Source organism: Marmota marmota, unplaced genomic scaffold (assembly GCF_001458135.2).
Source record: "Marmota marmota marmota unplaced genomic scaffold, marMar, whole genome shotgun sequence".
In the NCBI taxonomy this organism is placed as follows: Eukaryota; Metazoa; Chordata; class Mammalia; order Rodentia; family Sciuridae; genus Marmota; species Marmota marmota.
The window spans coordinates 3,567,770-3,587,476 of NW_025999932.1; the positions used below are offsets into that span (position 1 = coordinate 3,567,770).

The window sequence follows — 19,707 nt, forward strand, 5'->3', positions numbered from 1 at the left end:
CCTTGAAACAATAAGCACATACAGCAGGGTTGCATGATGCAAGTTTAATATACAAAAATCAACTGTTTTACTATATACTAGCAACAGACAAATGGAATTTGAATGTAAAAGCACAATAGCATTTGCAGTCACATCCCCCAAAAGGAATTACATATGAACCATATGAGAAAACAAAAACTCTGATCAAGGAAATCAAAGAAAATATAAATGGAGAGACATATTCCACATTAATAGATAAGAAGACTTAATGTTGTCAAGATCTCAGTTCTTCCAAACTTGATCTACAGATTCAATGCCATCTCAATCAAAATCCCAGCAAATTGTTTTGAAGACATAAACAAACTGACTCTAAAGTCCATATAAAAAAGCAAAAGATCTTGAAGAGCCCCTCAGTATTGATGAAGATAACAAAATTGGAGGACTGACTACCTGACTGCAGGACTTTGTGCATGTCTACACAATTGGGACAGTAGGGTGTTGGTGAGAGACAGACACATAGATCAGGGGAACAGAAAGCAGAGGACAGAACTGGACCCACAGGAATAAGGGGCAAAGACACTACAGTAGAGCAGAGGCAGTCTTTCCAACGAGCAGTACTGGAGTAACTGGACCACTGAACGCAAAACGATGAATCTGGACCCTGATCTTCCTGCACAAGAATTTCATTCAAAATGGATCAAAAGGAGAGACCGAGAGGGGAAGAGGGGAAAGAAGAGGCACTGGGAGTGAAAGTACCAGTCATATTATTATAATGTACACATGCATGAATGACTAACGACAGATCCCACCAGTATGTATGGTCATAATGTCCCCAGTAAAAACCTTTAAAAGACCAAATTGGATCCTAGACCTAAATGTAAAATGCAAACTATAAAACTCTCAGCAATAAGAGAAGACCTAGATGACAGTGAGCAGCATGACCCCATTCTAGATACAGCATCAAAATCACCATCTAGAAAATAAATAATTGATAATCTGCAGTTCATTAAAATCATAAAACTCTGCTCTTCAAAGGATAATGTCATGATAATGAGAAAAAAAAGCCACAGAATGGAAAAATATTTGCAAAGAACAAATCAAATAAAGAACGTACAGAAAACGCACAGAGAGCTCCTCACACTCAACAGTAAAAAGAAAGTGAGAAATGCGCTGTACACCCTAACAGACCCTTCACCAGGGAAGACGTACAGAGGACACACAGACATATGAAAAGACACAGTAGGTCACATGTCATCAAGCAAAGGCAAATGACAATGGCAAGGGGATATCACTATGCACCTATCAGAATGGCCAACTCAGGGACACGGACAAGCTTAAATGCTGGAGAGGAACTTCCGTTCATTGCTGTGGGGATTTCAGAATGGGACAGCTACTTTGAAGGTCAGTTTGGCCATTTCCTATACAACTAAACCTTACACTCCAGCAATCATGCCCCTTGGTGTTTACCTGAAGGAACTTAAAACTCATGTCCACAGCAACACCTGGGCAAGGCGGTTCACCACATGTTTATTCACAACTCCCCAAACTTGAAACAGCCAAATGTCCTTCAGGAGGTGAGTGGGTGATCAAGCCACTTACCCCAAGACAATGGGACATTCTGCACTCCAAGTTACTAAGCTGTCATCATGAAAAATAAGGAAGAAACTTAGAGTGGGAAAGAGCCAATCTGAAAAGTCTGTATACTGTTTGAGTCCAAACATGTCACATTCTGAAGAAGGCAAAAGTGGGGAGACATGGGTGGATAATGGTGCAGAGGGAGGGACAAACAGGCAGACCCAGAGCATGTTCAGGGCAGGGAAAATACTCTGCCTCAGTCATCATCCATCTGTCTGAACTCAAGAAGTACCCCAATATTAACTATGGCATTCACTGGAACCCCAACTGGTGACAAACACAATATGATTCCCATGATATTAAAATAAAACTTGTGGAATGCTAATGGAGATGCCTCGGCTCCTTCCTGTGATCTGTAATATTACCCACATCATCTTCCCAGTCCTGGCTCCAAAACAGTCATGCCCCTGCCTGTGGCTCCCTCTAGGGGCCTTCTCAGGGCTGATGGGCATGGTCTGCAGCACAGGTGCTGGGGAAGAAGTGAATGAGCCACAACACTAAGTAATTTATAAGCCGTCTCGTGACAATTCCATATGTTAGAACATTTCTTTACTTAGCAGTTTTAATTCTGGGAAAAGATATTTCTTAACATGTTTATGGACACTGGTATTTCTACTTACATAAATTACCTATTCAAGTGTTTTGGCTATTTAAAGTTGTGGTTGTGTTTTTGCTGACATAAACTACTTGTCATTTGTTAGCATAGACTTTCAAACAAAGAGCAGAAATTCAAATCTCAACCACTACAAAAAGCAATCTATTCAGAATAGCAAAGTGTTCAGGCATGATAAACCATAAAAGGCTAATCCAACCTAAATTTATTTTCTTTGTTTTCCTTCACAATAATCAAATATACCACATGTATTATTTTGTTTAAATTGTTTCAAAGCAATATTGGAAAATATTTTACACTTCATCCATGTCCTAGAGGGGCTGGGGCCATGCTAGCATGTGAGCGTCTGGGAGCCCTGTACTAGCAAAAGACACAGTAAGGCCCTCACACATACTTCAAATCATACCCAGGGTCATGGAAATGCAGCAACATCCAGTGGGCAAGTGCTCGTGGCATGTTATATTAATTAAATCACAGAACTTGCTATACTCCAGTGAACGCCTACTTAAGGAATCAGATATTTAGATAACTGCAAGAAGTCTAACTGAGGCTTCTTGCACAGATCAGAGGTCCATGAAATTTTAACCTTCTATTTTCTACAACCTTGTGTTCACTAAGGAAGTAAGTTTGTTTTTTAAACTACGGAACATGGAACATTAGGGCACCCAGAGCTGCCAGAGCCCAGGAAGCAGGTCCAGAGCCCGCTGGGGACTCTAGGCAGCCGCAGGGCCCAGAGGCAGTGACCTGGGCTGGGCCCACTTCCCGCGGCCCTTCTCAGGACACTGTCCAACAATCTTGCAGTTGTGATCCCGCTGCCACCGGCTTCTAATCACACTGACAATGCTCTCAAATGCCACCTCTGAGGCCTTCAGAAACCAGCCTTCAGACTGAGTCCACGTCTGCTTCTGCCTGTGACAGGAAATCTCAGTGGTGACCTGGTTTTCCTGGTGTCATTTAACCTTCTTATTTCATTATTTCATTTACTTTCTGACACCAAAAAAAAAAAAAAATGTAACAAGGGGGAAAAAGATGGTACTTTTTACTAGATATAACCAAATATTTTAGTTTTATCTGAATATTTTAGTTATAGTAGTGAAGAATAAAATCTAACTAAATATTTTACTAGACCTAACTAAAGAATGTATTCTTTATTCCTGTGTACATTCCAACCTGACTTATAATCTTTAAAGTTTAAACCCATACTCTTTTTTTGGGGGGTGGGGGGGACTAGGGTTTGAACTCAGGGACACTCAACCACTGAGCCACATCCCAGCCCTATACTGTATTTTAGTTAGGGACAGGGTCTCACTGAGTTGCTTAGTGCCTCGCTGTTGCTCAGGCTGGCTTTGAACTTGCCATCCTTCTGCCTCAGCCTCCCTAGCTGCTGGGATTACAGGCATGTGTCACTGCGCCTGGTGAGTATAAACACTTTTGTCTGCCACACTGTTCCAAAAATAAGCTTTCTCTTATATTCTGTGGGATTGGAGCAGTGGAACGGAGCTTAGTTCCTAGGTCATAGATTCGCACACTTGGCTCACACCAATTCTTTCACATACTAGCCTCTCATTTTCTAGCTCAGCTTCCAGGTCATAGGAACCTTTGCTCTTTTCCTGAGTCATGTCTAAACTTGCCAAAGATTTCACAAATAGTATATCCTAACTTGCACAAGATACAGGAATTCAGGAATTCAGCAAACACAGCAGGAAGACGCGTGTGTTTTCAACAACAGAAATTCCTTCCCCATCTACAGAGCAAGCAATGCTATCTACAATTGGAGTTGGAATTCTGAAATCCTGTGGAAGTGTCTACGTTATTAGTACGTTTCTTAAAGTAGAAGGTTTTGATGTGAACTTTTTTTTTTTTAGCCAACTATGATCATAAACATATACAGATTATAAATCTGTCAGAGAGGTTTTCAGTTGGCAATCCTGGCTCAAGCTTCACAAATTAAATTATTTTTTAAAAAAGTGCAGATTTCATAGGAACTTCATCGAATACGATAAAACAGTTAACATAAATTACCTAACTCCATATTTCTATTAATATTAAAATACCCAAATGTGACAGTTGTAATATATATAGTATTGGAAACGGAATCAGGATATCAAAACTCCTGAGAGAAGAAAAGACATCCCAGGGAGGCGCAGATGTGTTTTTCCGGGTCTGACATTTCTGTGTATCTGTGAGTGCAGTTTGGAATGCTCTGATGATGGAACATGATTTTTTAAGTAGAGTTTAAAGAGTGAGTCTTTCTGTTAATTTAAATGCAAAGGGATTTCCGATTTTATAGCACTTGATTGATTGACAAAGACCCTGCTCAACTCCAGGACGAGCCCTGAGCCATCCACCTGTGGCTATTGTGACAGGCCTGCTGCTCGGATGCCAGAGGAGCCTGGGGACCTCGGTGGACCCTCCTGCTGTCGGGGATGCCTCACCCCATCCCTTCCCTCTGAGAAGACTTAGGAGCACCACGCCTTAGCGCGCTCAGTGGTCCCCAGCAGTCTTCCCCATGGAAGGGAGTGGACGAGACTCACAGGTGGTAAAACATGCTCTGGCAGGAGCCTCCCCAGGGCTGTGCAGGTGGAGCACATCTGCCCGCAGCCCTGGCCATGACCTACAGGAAGCAAACCAGGAGAGCACCCCTGAACAGAGAAGAACCACATGCCTGTGTCAGCCTGGGCCCCTGTGACAAAGTAGCTTAGACTGGAAGGCTTATAACCAACAAAGGAGTCTCTCACTGTCCTGGAGGGTGGCCATCCCAGACAAGGCGCCATGGACGTGGTATCTGGAGAGGACTGCACAGCTCACAGACAGCCACTCTTGCTGGGTCCTCACGGGTGGAAGGGGCATCCAGTTAGCTGCCTGCAGTCTCCTCCCCACTCACCAGACCCCGTCTTAACCATCTGCCAGTGGTCCCCACCTCTGGACTCTATCGCCGTGGGTGAGGATTTCCACATAAGGACTTCAGGGACAAAGTTTCAGACAAGTGCTGAGGCCCTGAGCACAGCAGGCTGCTGGGATGTGGCAGTTCCCTGGTCTGGACTGGCTGCGTGGCTGGTGACTGGGACTGGCTCTACGGAAGGCCCCAGAAGGCCTCCACAGCCAGCTTCACCATGAAACAGCCGTGACAGCAACTGCAGGATTCACACCACAGGCCGTTCAAACCGTCCCTACTGTTGGAACGCCTATGATGACCCATATCCTGAATTAGGGATGGAATGTTCTGTAGACAACAGAAGTTAAACACGGCTCTCGTGTTGAATTTATCACAGAAATGATGTCCTTGGAGGTCTCAGTAGGTTCTTAATATTCATTACGTATACTTTTCTCAAAATTTTTTTTGATAATAATTTCATTAAAATGTGCTTATTAGGTGAGTCTTGTCTAAATGTGCATTTTTTCCAGTAGGTAGAATTTGCTTTTTCAATCATAGGTTTTTAGGAACCTCTGAAGTTAATTCTGCTGTTTATGATAAGCATTGCCAAAGAGATTTGCGAGAATCTCTAAGTCCACTGCTGTGGCATTCTGTTTCAACACACTCACTATAATTCAAAGAATAAATAAACTGAAGGCTTTTGTAAGCCTTTTCCTACACCCTGGCAGGTGGTGGAGTAGCCATTCCATAGGATGAATGGGCTGCCAAATACCAGCCCTGGACAAGCGCCCATAGTAAACAGCGGTTAGTTTGTGCGTCTACCCTCCTGGCTAAGGGGTGGCCAGTGTCTGGTCTGGTACCACCTCCTGTCCGGGTGTAGGCCTGAGGCGTTTGTAAACCACAGACTGAGCGAGGAAAGTCCTCACAGCGGGGAGGGCACCATCCCAGCCGCTGGGGACCAGACTGCAAGGGAAGTCGAAGGAGGGTGGACTCGCTCCTGTTAGCGCAGGAACGTCCATCTTCTCCTTCCCTTGGACATGGACCCTCCTGGGTCTTGGGAGGCCTCTTCCTGCCCCGGCCGGCCCCAGGCTTTAGTCTCCAGTTGGAGGAGCTCGGTTCCCAGGCCTCCTCGGCCACACAGGCACCAGAGCCGATTCCCAGAACCTCTCCCCCTCCCCTTCTCTCCTGCAGGTGCCTCCCACCAACATTTCAGTCACTGACAGGCCACATATGTGACAGGGGACTCATAAGATTCTATTGCTTAGTGACTTCGCAGCCATCCTGATCTGTGTCTCTGCACACTGATGTCCACAACCATGAAACCATCTATGGCACATTTCATAGGACATATTTCTGCATTAAGAAACAGATGACCAAGTACGTGACCATGTGGCTATCTTAATTTAATAAGTCAGGACCATATTATCTGTGCTGTTTTATGACCATCCCACTGGTCACTCATCAGCCTGGCTCACTCCACCCTCCACCATCACCACCGGGGCCAACCCTCCACCTCCCTCACCTCACGAAGGAGGCAGCCTCAGCAATCCTGAGAGCACCCACTCCATCCTCTGGCCCTCCTCTCCTGCCCATCAAGGGATGTCCCTTCCACACGACAAAATGGCCCTGTTGCCCCCTGGTGCTCACTTGAAGCCCACCACCGGCTTCCAGCCAGGTTCCACACTAGCCACCTCAGACCTGTTGCTCCCGACGACAGACTCCATGCACTAGCAGCTCCGTTGTCTGGGAAGTTCCCCCCACCCAGTTCCTTCTTCACACGGCACCTGGCTGCTCTGCCACCTGGGGAAGGCTGCCCTGTCTGTCGTTCCCACTCACGGCCCCGTGCCAAGGTCTGGACTAGCCCTCTACTCTTCCTCTGCTCTGTGCTCCTCAGAGAGCAGTCTCACCGGGGCTGGTCCGCGGCACTGCCCACCACTCGGATCCTGCAGGTCTGGAGGCCAGCACTCTCCTCTGGGGCTCTTAAGTGGCCATACTGACCGCAAGTCCTGGGTGGGTGTGCTGTCATCCACATGGACACGCGTCTGTGCACACATCCCAAGGGCCACTCTGCCTAGGCCACTCGTCCAACTGCACTGCCCAGCAAATCTCTCCTCCTCTGGATCCGTGGCGGGTCCATCCACTCTGCTGGCGTGGAGCAACCTGGTACATTTACTAAAATAATTTGATGTCTTCTCATAGGATTGAGCCCTCCGTTGTTATATCTTTCCTTCAGTTTTCCTTACTTAAAGTCTGCATTGCCCAAATATAATGTGGCAGTCCATATTTCTTTGATTAATATTGGCATGGTTAATCTTTCTCCATTTAACTTTAATCTATTAATATTTAACGTGGGTTCTTGTACACAACAGAGTTAGATCTTATATTTTTATCCACTTTGAAAATCTGTCTCTTAGTTGATGTTTAGACCATTCACATTTAAAGCACTTACTGATACAGCTGCATTAATATGACTGTTTATAATTATATTCTATTCATTGTCTTTGCTCTGTTTTGATTTTCTCCTGTTTTTTTGCCTTCATTGTTTAACTGAGCACATGATCCTATTTTATATTTTTTCTTAGGATAAACATTATACTTATTTTGGAATTATTTTTCCTGGTTGTTCTAGAGTTTGCAATAGGCTGGTGTGTGTGTGCATGATGCTGGAGCTTGCATACGGGATCTGTTGCATGTTGTGCATTTTCTACCACCGAGCTACATCCCAGGCCCTGATGCCTATTTTTAAATTTATTTAAAAAAAAAATTTATATGACAGTAATTTTGAAATATTATACATTTAATAAGTATGCTGGGTATACCTTATTCCAGTTAGGATCTCATTATTTCAGTTATACAGGATGTGGAGTTACATTGGTCATGTATTCATATATGTGGACAGGAAAGATATGTCTGATTCTTTCTACTGTCTTTCCTATTCTCATTCCCCCTCCCTTCCCTTCATCCTCCTTTATCTGGTCCAATGATCTTCTATTCTTCCCTCTCCCCTGGCTTATTGTGAGTCAGAATCTGCATATCAGAACATTCAGCCTTTGGTTTTTTTGAGACTGGCTTATTTCACTTAGCATGATATTCTCCAGTTCTATCCACTTACCAGAAAATGCCATAATTTCATTCTTTATGGCTGAATAATATTCCATTGTGTATATATACCACATTTTCTTTATCCTTTCATCTGTTGAAGGACACTTAGTTTGGTTCCATGGCTTGACTATTGTGAATTGAGCGGCTATAAACATTGAAGTGGCTGCATCACAACAATATGCTGATTTTAAGTCCTTTGGGTATAAACCAAGGAGTGGGATAACTGGATCAAATGTTGGTTTCGTTCCAAGTATTCTAAGAAATCTCTGTACTGCTTCCCAGAGTAGTTGCACTAATTTGCGGTCCCACCAGCAATATATAAGAGGACTTTCCCCCCCACATCCTCACCCACATTTTTTTTAATGAGTCCAACTTCACTTTCAAATGACAATGTGAAAGTTCAGGTGTAGCGTAGTAGTGACAGTATTTCCAATGCCTCCCTCATCCCTGATGACATTTCTCTTTTTCAGATGCTATAACCACCTGATACATTGTTATTATTACTTTAAGTGGTGTCTTTCACATAAATTTAGAATAAGAAAAACTCAACTGGTGTGGGAATTTCTGCCTTTATCTAGGATTTCCCACTGTTCTCTTCTCCACACCCATCACGTAGTCTGACCCACAAAATATTCATTCTCCCAGAACAGCTTATTCTAACATTTCCTGAAAGTCACATGATCTGCCGGCAGTGGATTCCCTCGGTGTTTGTTGTCTGAGAAACACTTTAATGTCTCTCCTAGTGAAGGAGAGTCCCCGTGGGGAACTTCCACGGTTGGGCGAGTTCGCCCTTCAGCACTTTAGACCTCCCAGGCCACTCTCTCTGCGTCTTGGCTTCTGAAGACAAACCCGATGTAGTTCTTCCCTTCCTTCCTCTCTCCGTAAGGTACCTTTTCCCGTCTTTTTTCAAGATCTCCCCCTTTATTTGGGTTTCTGCAGTTTGAACGTAACTGCTGCAGTTAGTTTTCCCTCCTATGGTTGTAGTTTCCTGGTGATCCAGGAGCTACCTGCCTATGGGTCCCAGGTCCACCACTGACTTCAGAAAGCTCTTGGTCGGTGTTTGTCAGGCATTGATCCTGCTGTCTTCTCCACCACCCCCACCCCCCACCCCCGGTGTCCCACTGTCCGTCTCAGGCCTTCTGAGGTTCTTCTCCCGGTCTGCCCCGTGATTGAGCCGTCTGCGACTCAGTTTGGAAAAGTTCTGCTGCTCTATCCGATGAGGCTCAGTATCTTGCCTTGGCCATGAGCAGTCTACAGGTAGCCCACCAGGGTCTCTCCGCTTCTGTCCAGTAGGTGTGATTCCTATGGTTTCCCCTTGACCTTCATCGTTAGAACCTTACCGCGCTAATCTTGGTTGTGTCCTATTTGATGCTTGATCTTTTCAAACACCCGCCCCCTCCTGACCCTCCTCTGCCCTGTCTGGAAGCAGGTAACCCTGGTATTAGCAATGGGGAATGGGGTTTGGGGGGCGAGGGTTTATTCTGACAGGGGCAGCAGTTGGGCTGTGTGGGGCTCTGTAACGCCAGCAGCCAGAGGTGGCCTGTCCTTCAGGGTCTGGCTCCTGTCCCCCATGACTTTGAGCTTCTGGGTGCTTCCCTTCAGGGATCTGCCTTGAGACTCACAGCTGTGCCCTGCTGCTCTCCACAGAGCCCTCCTGGGACGGTGGCAAGGTGTGTGGAAGGGACACCCTATGACCTTGGTGTTAAAACCCAGTGTGAGGGCTGTGCCCGGCACGGTGGCCTGCCCGAGCCCCTGCCGGCTGCACCGCCCTCCCCAGCCCTGGCCGACGCAGCAGGCAGGAGTGTGGGGGCTGCCGGCCCCTCGCAGGGTGGGGCTCTCCGAGTCAATTTGACAGGTCCAAGAAAAGTCCTTGGTTTTTAACTAGCACCAAGATTTTCTGTTTGTAGGGACAAGGGTGACAATTTCCAACCCAGCTGATCTGAAACTGAATTCTTCCAGATTTGTTTTTTAAAGGGCACTTCATTGCCTATCTTCTGAAAGCTATTATATGGCCCTGATCACTATGAATATTAAGTCAGGATTTTCACCATAGATTTTAGAAACAGCAGGGTTACGTAGAGATATATTTTCAAAGACAAAACCCAGGAACAGAGGGCCTCCTGTGTTCAACTGCCGCTAACCGGGGTAGGGTGAGGCATCCCATGTCGTCCAGCCCCTCTCAGGTCACTGGCCTTTAAATCAGGTGAGATCAACTGCGTGAGGTGAACAGTGGGAAGAGAAGGCGCCTCATCAGCTCTGCGCAGAGATGGAGTCAGTGTTCCTGGAGAGGACCAGCTTGAGGGGTAAAGAGCAAGAGGGCAGAGGGCCCGCACCCAGGAGGGCCCAGGGGTGACCGGCACACAGGGTCACGTGCTCCTCGGTGAAGACCACAGCTAGGATGGAGGAGGGAAGTGCGACCGACTGTCTTATCTCTCAGGATACTAGGTTGTGACTATGGAAATGACGGAAAGAACGGATTAAGTAACTAGAGAGGAACAAGAAGGAGCCTCTGTGGAGACAGCGGTGAGGACGTGGGGTGTACGTGAGGAATTTAGCTCTCAAATGAGGATAAATAGGAAAAAAATCCGTGCTGGACTGTGAGTGGGGAGTTGAGGGCACTGGAGCAGGGAGGCTTCGATCCTCCTGGCAGAGTCGAGCAAGGTCGACCACAGGAGAGACGGGCACCGTACCTGTGGTCAGGTACATGAAAAGCTGACAGGTGACCACACAGCACAGCCAGCATCCTGTGCCACCACTCAGGTTGGATAATCAGACTGGCCTTCAACCATCTCAGTTACCCATTCCCGGGAGGAGTGCAACCTCTCAAAACAGCCAGGGCAGTCTATGTGCTGATGTCCACCACACCAAAGTGACGGAGAGGTGACCTGTAACCACACTACACACCATCATGCAGTAACACTAACCCAGGAAGAGTCCAAGCACCTAGTGGGCAAAGTTTCAGAAAGGTTTAAGTTTGGTCAGTTTAAGACACCTCACACAAAGTAGCAAGTTTACAGATGTTATACATTTTTTAAGTCATGACAGGAGAGCTGGGACCCAGCATTGCCTGCAGCTCCTGGGAAACCATCGAGTGCCATGGGCACTGCCCATTAGATATGGACCATTGCACTCTCCCCCCACAGGCAAAGGAAGTGCTGATGTCAGATGTTCAAACACACAAGGCCAAGGACTGGGAAAACCGTCACTGTCATTCCCAGCGATCAGCGCAGGGTTACGGGAGTGAAATGTGGTAAAGCCATCGCTGAGCGGCACTTAAAAAGTGACCGTCCCTTTGCTGGCATTCCCTCCTGCAGCGTCTCCTTTCAAGGAGAAAAAGTACCTTAAAAGACCTCTTGGGAGTGTATGATGGTGACAATTCAGTACCCAGCAATGGCCTGTGAACCTTTCCAAAATAAAACTAATTAAACCATGTCCTTTCATTCTATGTCGTCAGTTTCTCGAACTCATGTCTAATAGACAGACGCCCTGTGGAGCAGAGTTTGTTAAATGGTTCCAGGACAAGTGAAGTATGAAGTCACTTCCTTCCCAAATGTTTCAACAAGAAAGAGAAAGTCTAAGATGATCAGTCAGCAGCACAGGTGACCTTTACCCAACAGTAATTGTAAGGAGTGCAGCTTTATTACATTATTTTGTCTTCAAAATAATTCACACACACACACACACACACACACACACACACAAAAAAAAAAAGAGGCCTTTGTTTCTACAGTTAGAAATGCGGTGAACTGCTGAAAGGTGCACCCAACTGCTCATGGTCCAAAAGAGCAACCAAGGCCACACCAGCAGCCCACGTGCAGAAACTCAGGTCCAGTGTGTGCCGATGACCGGCCTCTGATCATAATCAAATGGGAAAAGAGTGAAAAGGATCCACTCCCCAAGAATCACAGGGTCCAAACAGCAGAGAGGAGTCCCTGGCTCCACCTGAGCAGGCGCACGACACAGCTGTACCTGAGGACATTTGCGAGTACTCAGAGCACAGCTGCTTTAACATGCCAGAATTTTACACAAACATGCACACGCATGTGTATCTATGTGAACATGTTGAAATAATACGAAGATCTTCAAGAGAATAAAATGTGACTTGAGCTAATCAAATTTGACTTGTGAATTTACTCTTGAATAATAAAAGGTTTCTCAAAAATCTGGGAAAGGGAAAATTATCTTGAAATTATTTTTTAAAAAGAACTTTAAAAAATTTAATTTATAGAGATTGGTGTTGAAATATGGTACAAGTTAGAAGACATTTTAAAATTAGAACACCTAGAAGGCAAAATTAAAATTACATATGGAACCTCAAATATTCAATGAAAGGGTAAGGAAAGGAAAATTCTCAGCGAGCAAACTTTATGTAATTGTAATAATAATTACATAGACATGATTAGGCACAGTAAATATAAATTATTTAATGCATTAAAATACTGTTTTATGGGGGGCCCAAACATTTGCATTTGAGATCACATTCCATTACTAACCTTTCTAATATTAAATAATAGCTGAATTGCCTATGACCTAGAAATGTTCCTCATACCCAGTGAGATACGTCAGTAAAGTAGCTAGGAAACTGCAAATGCCTATCCAATTGTACAATAGTAATTATAATAACAACAAGTTTTTAGATTTGAAAATGCATTGCAGAAATCCATGATGTTTGGACACACCACAATACCTAAAATACAGTGGATTTGGATAGCTTCTATTTCATACTTATAATTCTTTAAAGTGTCTATAGTTTTATTTAACACATGATTTTCAATGTTTGTGCAGTCCATATTTGCAAATTTACCTACTTGCTTAAATTTATCTACAACCCCAAAACCAATATCAATGGCATTTTTATGTCTCTTGTGGATATACACAGAGTGATGCAAAAATTATAGTCACCCAACGTGTACATTTGCACTTGAGGTCAGACACAATACCCTGGCCTCTTGTTTTAGCTTTTCATAGTAAAATGTGCTCTTTGTGTGGCCTACTTAAGTGCAATGATTTTCATTTTGAGCTTTGAAAATGGCCCTTAACTTAGTGCTAAGTGCTGTCTAGTGTTCCTAAGTGCAAAAGGCCGAAGGCTGTGACAACCCAGGCACAGTGGTGCACGTCTATAATCCCAGGAGCTCAGGAGGATCACAAGTTCAAAGCCAGTCCCCGCAACTTAGCAAGACCCTGTCTCAAAATAAAATATAAAAAGGGCTGGGGATGTGGCTCAATGGTAAAACGTCCTATGTTCAATCCCTAGAACCTTAAAAATAAAGTCCATGGCATGCTCTAAGAGAAAATCTACATGTGTCAGATAAGCTTCACCCAGGAAGGAGTTAAGGTGATATGGCCGAGTTCAATGCCGAGTTCAAGTGAGTCAACACATTAGATATTGAAAATGTATCTTTAATATGAAAAAAGAGATCACACACTGATTAACTGATGAAATGTGGTGACAAATGCTTAGAAAAATCTCACCATGTGCTTCTCCTAGGAGCAAAGCTCAGTACTCATTAATTTTGTGTTCATGGTGTATTTGTAGCATAAACTACCCTGAATAGTGAGAATCAACTATGTGTTCTATCTCTTAGGGATATGTGTGAGGTCACAAAGGGAGTCATGATCTTACTAGCCTACTGTGGGGACTTTTAGCCTAGAATGAATCACATCTTAAGAAATGTGGCTGCCAGGCCCTGAAACCAGCCTTTAGGGGCTCAACCTGTCCCCAGCACTTCCACCTGGCTATCAGCAGGAAGGCCAGCCTCTCTGCGTCAGTCATTTCACCTGTAAGAAGCAAAAACTGCTAGCACCTCCCAATAGCAGTCTGTAAGGACAGAGTGAGCTGATAAGGGAGAAGCACATAGGAAATGCCTGGGGCAGGGAGGCTGGGTGAAAAAATCATCAGCATCTCTCAGAGTTTGGTAGATGTTTAGGCAAAGGCACTGACAACATTCTCAGTAGCCAGGCCTACTCCAAGACATTTGTGATTCTATTGAAGTAGCAATGTGTAATGGTGCTAAATATGTGAGACACACACACACACACACACACACACACACACACACTCTTCTTGCCACAATTCACAACAGCAGTTCTCACCAACCAAAAAAACCACTTTATAGGCGACTTCCAAAAGAACTTATGTGATTCAATTATCTTTCATTAATCTTTGAACTCATACTCCTGACCCCCACAATATTCTAACCTCCTTCATCTCAGCTAACAAAGAGATAAGGAAACAAATACAGGTAGCAGAAGATTACTTCAAGAAAGAGAGAGAGATTCTGAAGGAAAAAAATCATAAATCCTTGAAAGGAAGGAAAAACAATAAACCAAATAAAAAACTCAATAGAAAGCATCACCATCACGAACAGACTAGATCACTTGGAAGACAAAATGTCAGATAATGAAAACAAAGTACACAATCTGAAAAAATCAAGTTAACCACACAGTGAAGATAGTAAGAAACTATAAGCAGAATATCCAAGAATTATGGACAGCATCAATAGTCCAAACTAAGATTTATTGGGATAGAGGAAGCCACAGAGTTTCAAATCAAAGGAATGCACAATCTCTTCAATGAGATAATATCAGAAAATTTTCCAAACATGAAGAATGAATTGAAAAATCAAATACAAGAGGCTTACAGGACATCAAATGTACAAAATTACAACAGATCTATACCAAGGCACATTGTAATGAAAATGCCTAGCATACAGAATAAGGATAGACTCTTAAAAGCTGCAAGAGAGAGGAATCAGATCACATATAGGGGGAGACCGATTCGTATCTCAGCAGATTTTTCAACGCAGACCCTCTAAGCCAGGAGATCGTGGAACAACATATACCAAAGCTCTGAAAGAAAATGGATGCCAACCAAGAATCTTATATCCAGCAAAACTAAGCTTTAGATTTGATGATGAAATAAAAACCTTCTATGATAAAGAAAAGTTAAAAGAATTTAAAACTAGAAAGCCTGCACTACAGAGCATCCTCATCAAAATATTCCATGAAGAGGAAATGAAAAACAATGATGAAAATCAGCAGAGGGAGGGATTACACCAAAGGAAAATCTAATCAGAGGAGAAACCAAGACAAGTTAAATACCAAAAATAAACAATAATGGCTGGAAATACAAATCATGTCTCAATAATAACCTTGAATGCTAATGGCCTAAACTCACCAATCAAAAGCCATAGATTGGCAGATTGGACTGGAAAAAAAAAAAAAAAAGACCCAACAGTATGCTGCCTCCAAGAGACTCATCTCATAAGAAAAGATATCAAATCTCTGTGCCTTCCTCTGTGCCAATCCATGAAAGGTTGGGAGAAATCATAGCACTCACATGGACTGTGGAAGCAAGCAGGTGTTTCCAGAATACTATGATAACAGAACCTATGGACATCCTCATATCAAATGAAGTAGACTTCAAGCCAAAGTTAATCAAAAGGGATAAAGAAGAATATTTCATACTGCTTAAGGGAACCATTCATCAACAAGACACAACAATAATAAATTGATATGCCCCAAACAATGGAGCATCTACAAACTCTTCTCAAGTTCAATAGTCAAATAAACCACAACACAATAATTCTGGGTAACATTAACACACCTCTTTCACCACTGGATAAATCTTCCAAACAAAAGCTGAAAAAAAAACTATAGAACTCAATAATACAATCAATAACTTAGACTTAACTTAAATATAGACTATTTCAGTCTTCAACAAGAGAGTACACTTTCTTCTCAGCAGCACAAGGATCTTTCTCTAAAATAGACCACATGCTATGCCACAAAGTAAATCTTAGCAAATATAAAAAAGTAGAGATGCTACCCTGCATTCTATCTTATTATAATGGAATGAAATTAGAAATCAATGATAAAATAAGAAAAGCTACTCCAACACCTGGAGACTGAATAATATGGTACTGAATGAACAATGGGTTGCAGAAGACATCAAGGAGGAGATTAAAAAATTCTTAAGAGTTGAAGGAGAAAACAAATACAACATATTGAAAACTCTGGGACAGTTCTATGAAGTTCTATGAAGGCAGTTCTAAGAGGAGAGTTCATTGCATAGAGTTCATTCCTTAAAAGAAGAAAAGTCAACAAATAAATGACTTAACATTATGTCTCAAAGCCCTAGAAAAAGAAGAACAAATCAATACCAAAAGCAGTAGAAGACAGGAAATAATTAAAATCAGAGCTAAAAGATCAATGAAATTGAAACAAAAGAAACAATTTTTTAAAAACTGACAAAACAAAAATTTGCTTCGTTTGCTAACTGCTGACTCCCTTTAGCAGAAACAGTAGGCGCTCAAATACTTTGGGAACTGAAACATCGAACATACGGCACTAAACCACGTACAATGGCACTAAAGTCTGCAAGAGAAATAAATCTCTCTTTTGAGGTTGTTGTCAGGAACATATTTTCATAGCAATTAGAATTTTTATGGCAACATATTTCATCAAAATTTATTCAAATGTGAATTACTTCCACGGATGGATATCTGGGCTCACGCTAGCACTGTGTACAAAAGGCTACTCAGACTTGGTCCATCCATCAATCAAACCTCTCAGTGGTACACTTTTATGACTTGCTCCGTTCATTTTTGCCATGACTCTAGAATGGAAGAAGTCTTGTTCACTGTGCAGCATCTAGAACTTATCACTCAATACATTCTTGGAGAAAGTGTGAAGGAATGAGCCAAGTAGTTCCCTTGGGACAGTTCCCGTGTCATCCATAGTGATCAATCACGTTCCTTGGAATGTGAATGAAGATGGTGATCTGAAGGTACACCTTCTGGATGAGTAATAGCAGATATATCACTTATACACGAGGTGGGTGATTCTGTGGTGTGAGAACCAGCCCTGCAGAGACACGAGAAGGCTCTCAATCACCTGGAAAGTGCAGATTTTACTCTATAATCATACATGAAATAAAACCAGTTTCTCCTTCTCGATTCCACCTTTTAAAGACAAGGAACATCAGACAATGAGACAATTTGTGTGCTGAAGCAAGTACCTCTAAATTAAATTCAAGGGTGATTAAGAGAAAGAAGACTGAGGGGAAGGGAGGAGGAATGGGAAAGGGGAGGAACTGCAGAATACAACTGAGCGACTTATTCCATGTGCTTGTATGAATAGGCACAGTGTGTTCCAGTTTCCAGGAAAACTATGATGCAACAACTTAAAACAACGATAAATAAATAGAAGGAGGACTAACAGTAAAAGAAGGATATTAGGGGATGGCAGAAGGGGAGAGAAATGTTCTAAAGGTTGAAATGGAGCAAATTATGTCAAAATGAACCTCAATATCATGTATAACTAGTGAACAAAGAAACAGTAAATGGCAAAAACAAAAACAAAGAACAAAACACTGCATAGGATAGGAATGCCAGGACACATAAAATTATGAAGACAGTACACAATTCCTTTTACTAAACATGAGTTAATATGGACAGCTTCCAATTCAGGCTGACTTCCAGAAGTGACCCTTTGCTCACACACCCATCAATTCATGTACCCAGCAGGTGTACACTGAGGGTCAACTCAGTGCGGGGTGCAGTTCTGACAGACAGCTGTGTTCACATCCACTAGCTACTTCTGTGACTTGCTGGAAGCTAACTCTAAAGTAAATGCCCGACTCGGAGCTCCTCATACACACCACTAGTGTAAGAGGGTTTGAACCAAATTTCCAGCCCGGTATTGCAGGCAGAGGAGGTGTTTACTGTGAAGGCAACTGGCCTCTGGACAGTAGAGTTAGTTTGTATCTCATGAGAACCAAGAGAAAAATAAGTCGTCATTTAAATAAGTGCAATGTTCATAATGAGGTGAGATGTGAAGGCAGGCAGGTATGTGCTGATGACCTTTGGGACAAATGGGGTCACGTGCCAAGGATGAGGAGGAGAGAAGAGAGCACAGAAAAGGATCATGGAGACGCTCCTCAACCCAATGGAGCTCCCACTGGGTGTGCCAATGAGGTGAAGGTATCCCAAGTTGGGTGAGAATCTGCCATTTCTTCAAAATAGTCATCCCTTTGTCTAAGAATATATTTTGGAGTCTGGGATTAGTGCCATTGCCGCCGATTTGTTTGGAAGATCTTGTGCGAATTCAGTAAAAAGAAAGCTAATATACATTTCCTCTTCCATTCAAAGAGCTCCTGGGGAGAGCCGAGTCACAAGCCACCTGGCATGGTGACACCCAGACGCAGTCTTGGAGGCCTGCAGAAGCCTGGCTCTGGCCGTGAACACGTGCCTCTGCCCTCAGGGTGGCCTCCGTGACTTGCTTCCTTTAGTCCCCTGGTGATGTCTGATGCTTCTGCTATCGGATGACACTACATGCTGCAGGTGAGGCAGGCTGCCAGGGTCCAGGTATGGATTCAAGGAGATCACCTAAAGAAGAGACCCTCCCGCCCTGTGCTATCATAAATTAGGAGGTGAGACATGTGAGAACTGAGGGAGAAAGTTTGGGTTGGCAATGAACTACAGCCGACGAACCCGTCTGAATTCAAGAAGGTGAAGTCTTGGCCCATCAATTTCACTAAGGAAATGAACACTGACTTTTGAGAATAAAAATGACCATTGTGTATGCAGGGAAAATTAAAATAGTCTCTTTTGGCAAAAGGTTTAGTGTAATTAATAACAATTAACGAAAGTAAATGGAAACAGGTTTTGAGAATATTTTGGCGTCTCCCATATTCAGGAATAATCAGAACACAAGCAAAACACACAAGTCACCATGCAACGTGCTCTTCCATTCTCACAGCCCGAAACCAGCCACCTGACGCCCCTCATCCAGGGACTGAACTATCCAGAAGGGCACTGAGCAAAGACCACGAGCCAAGCCCCTCTCACCCAGCAGAGCCTCACGCTCCACGAGCTCCCAGCATCCTAAAGACTGGATGTTCTCCCTGCACGGTGTCCCTCAGAGGAGACCAGGGCCCTGGCTGGTGTGCCCTGCATTGTCCTGGACTACCGCGCATATACTCGGCCTTCCTGCCGCCGGTCATTCCTCTTAGGCTCTATTTTGTCAAAATTAAGATTCTAATAAAGATTCTAAATAAAGATTATATTCTTAGTTCAGTAGCTTCTACATCCTTTCATGTAGAGAATGAGCACTCCCAAAGTTTCTATTCCAAGCTGATCTTTATTTCTTTTGTCCTTCCTTTTTAATTTAACACAGTCTCCATCTTAGAGTATTTAAATAATAATAAAAAAAATTTTCAGTGACATATATCCCCACTTTAGAAAAGATCTTACAGGACAAATGAGAAAAATTAAGATGAAATTAATCCTCTTACAAGATCAAAGAAGTCTTAGGGGCCAGGGTTATGGCTCAGGGGTACAGCACTTGTCTAGCATGCATGAGGCACTGGGTTCAATCCCCAGCACCACATAAAAATAAACAAATAAAATAAAGGTATTGTGTCCATCTTCAATGAAAACAAACTTAAAAAAAATTAAAGAAGTCCCAGTTTATAGTGTTTAATGCTCAAATGCCTCTGCTT

At 43.4% G+C, this 19,707-nt stretch overlaps 1 protein-coding gene across 4 annotated transcripts in view; it reads right to left on the minus strand.

The window, feature by feature from the left end:
• Positions 1-19,707, minus strand: part of Myo16 (myosin XVI) — a 420,601-nt gene that overhangs the window by 297,312 nt on the left and 103,582 nt on the right. Inside the window, exon 1 of one of the 4 annotated variants that reach the window (XM_015483934.2) lies at positions 7,010-7,361. The exons of the other annotated variants lie outside the window; for them this stretch is intronic. Within the exon in view, the coding sequence (XP_015339420.2) occupies positions 7,010-7,156 (147 nt within the window). The 5' untranslated portion in view covers positions 7,157-7,361. Of the gene's footprint in view, positions 1-7,009; positions 7,362-19,707 lie in introns of those variants that run through there. 4 annotated transcript variants of the gene reach the window in all.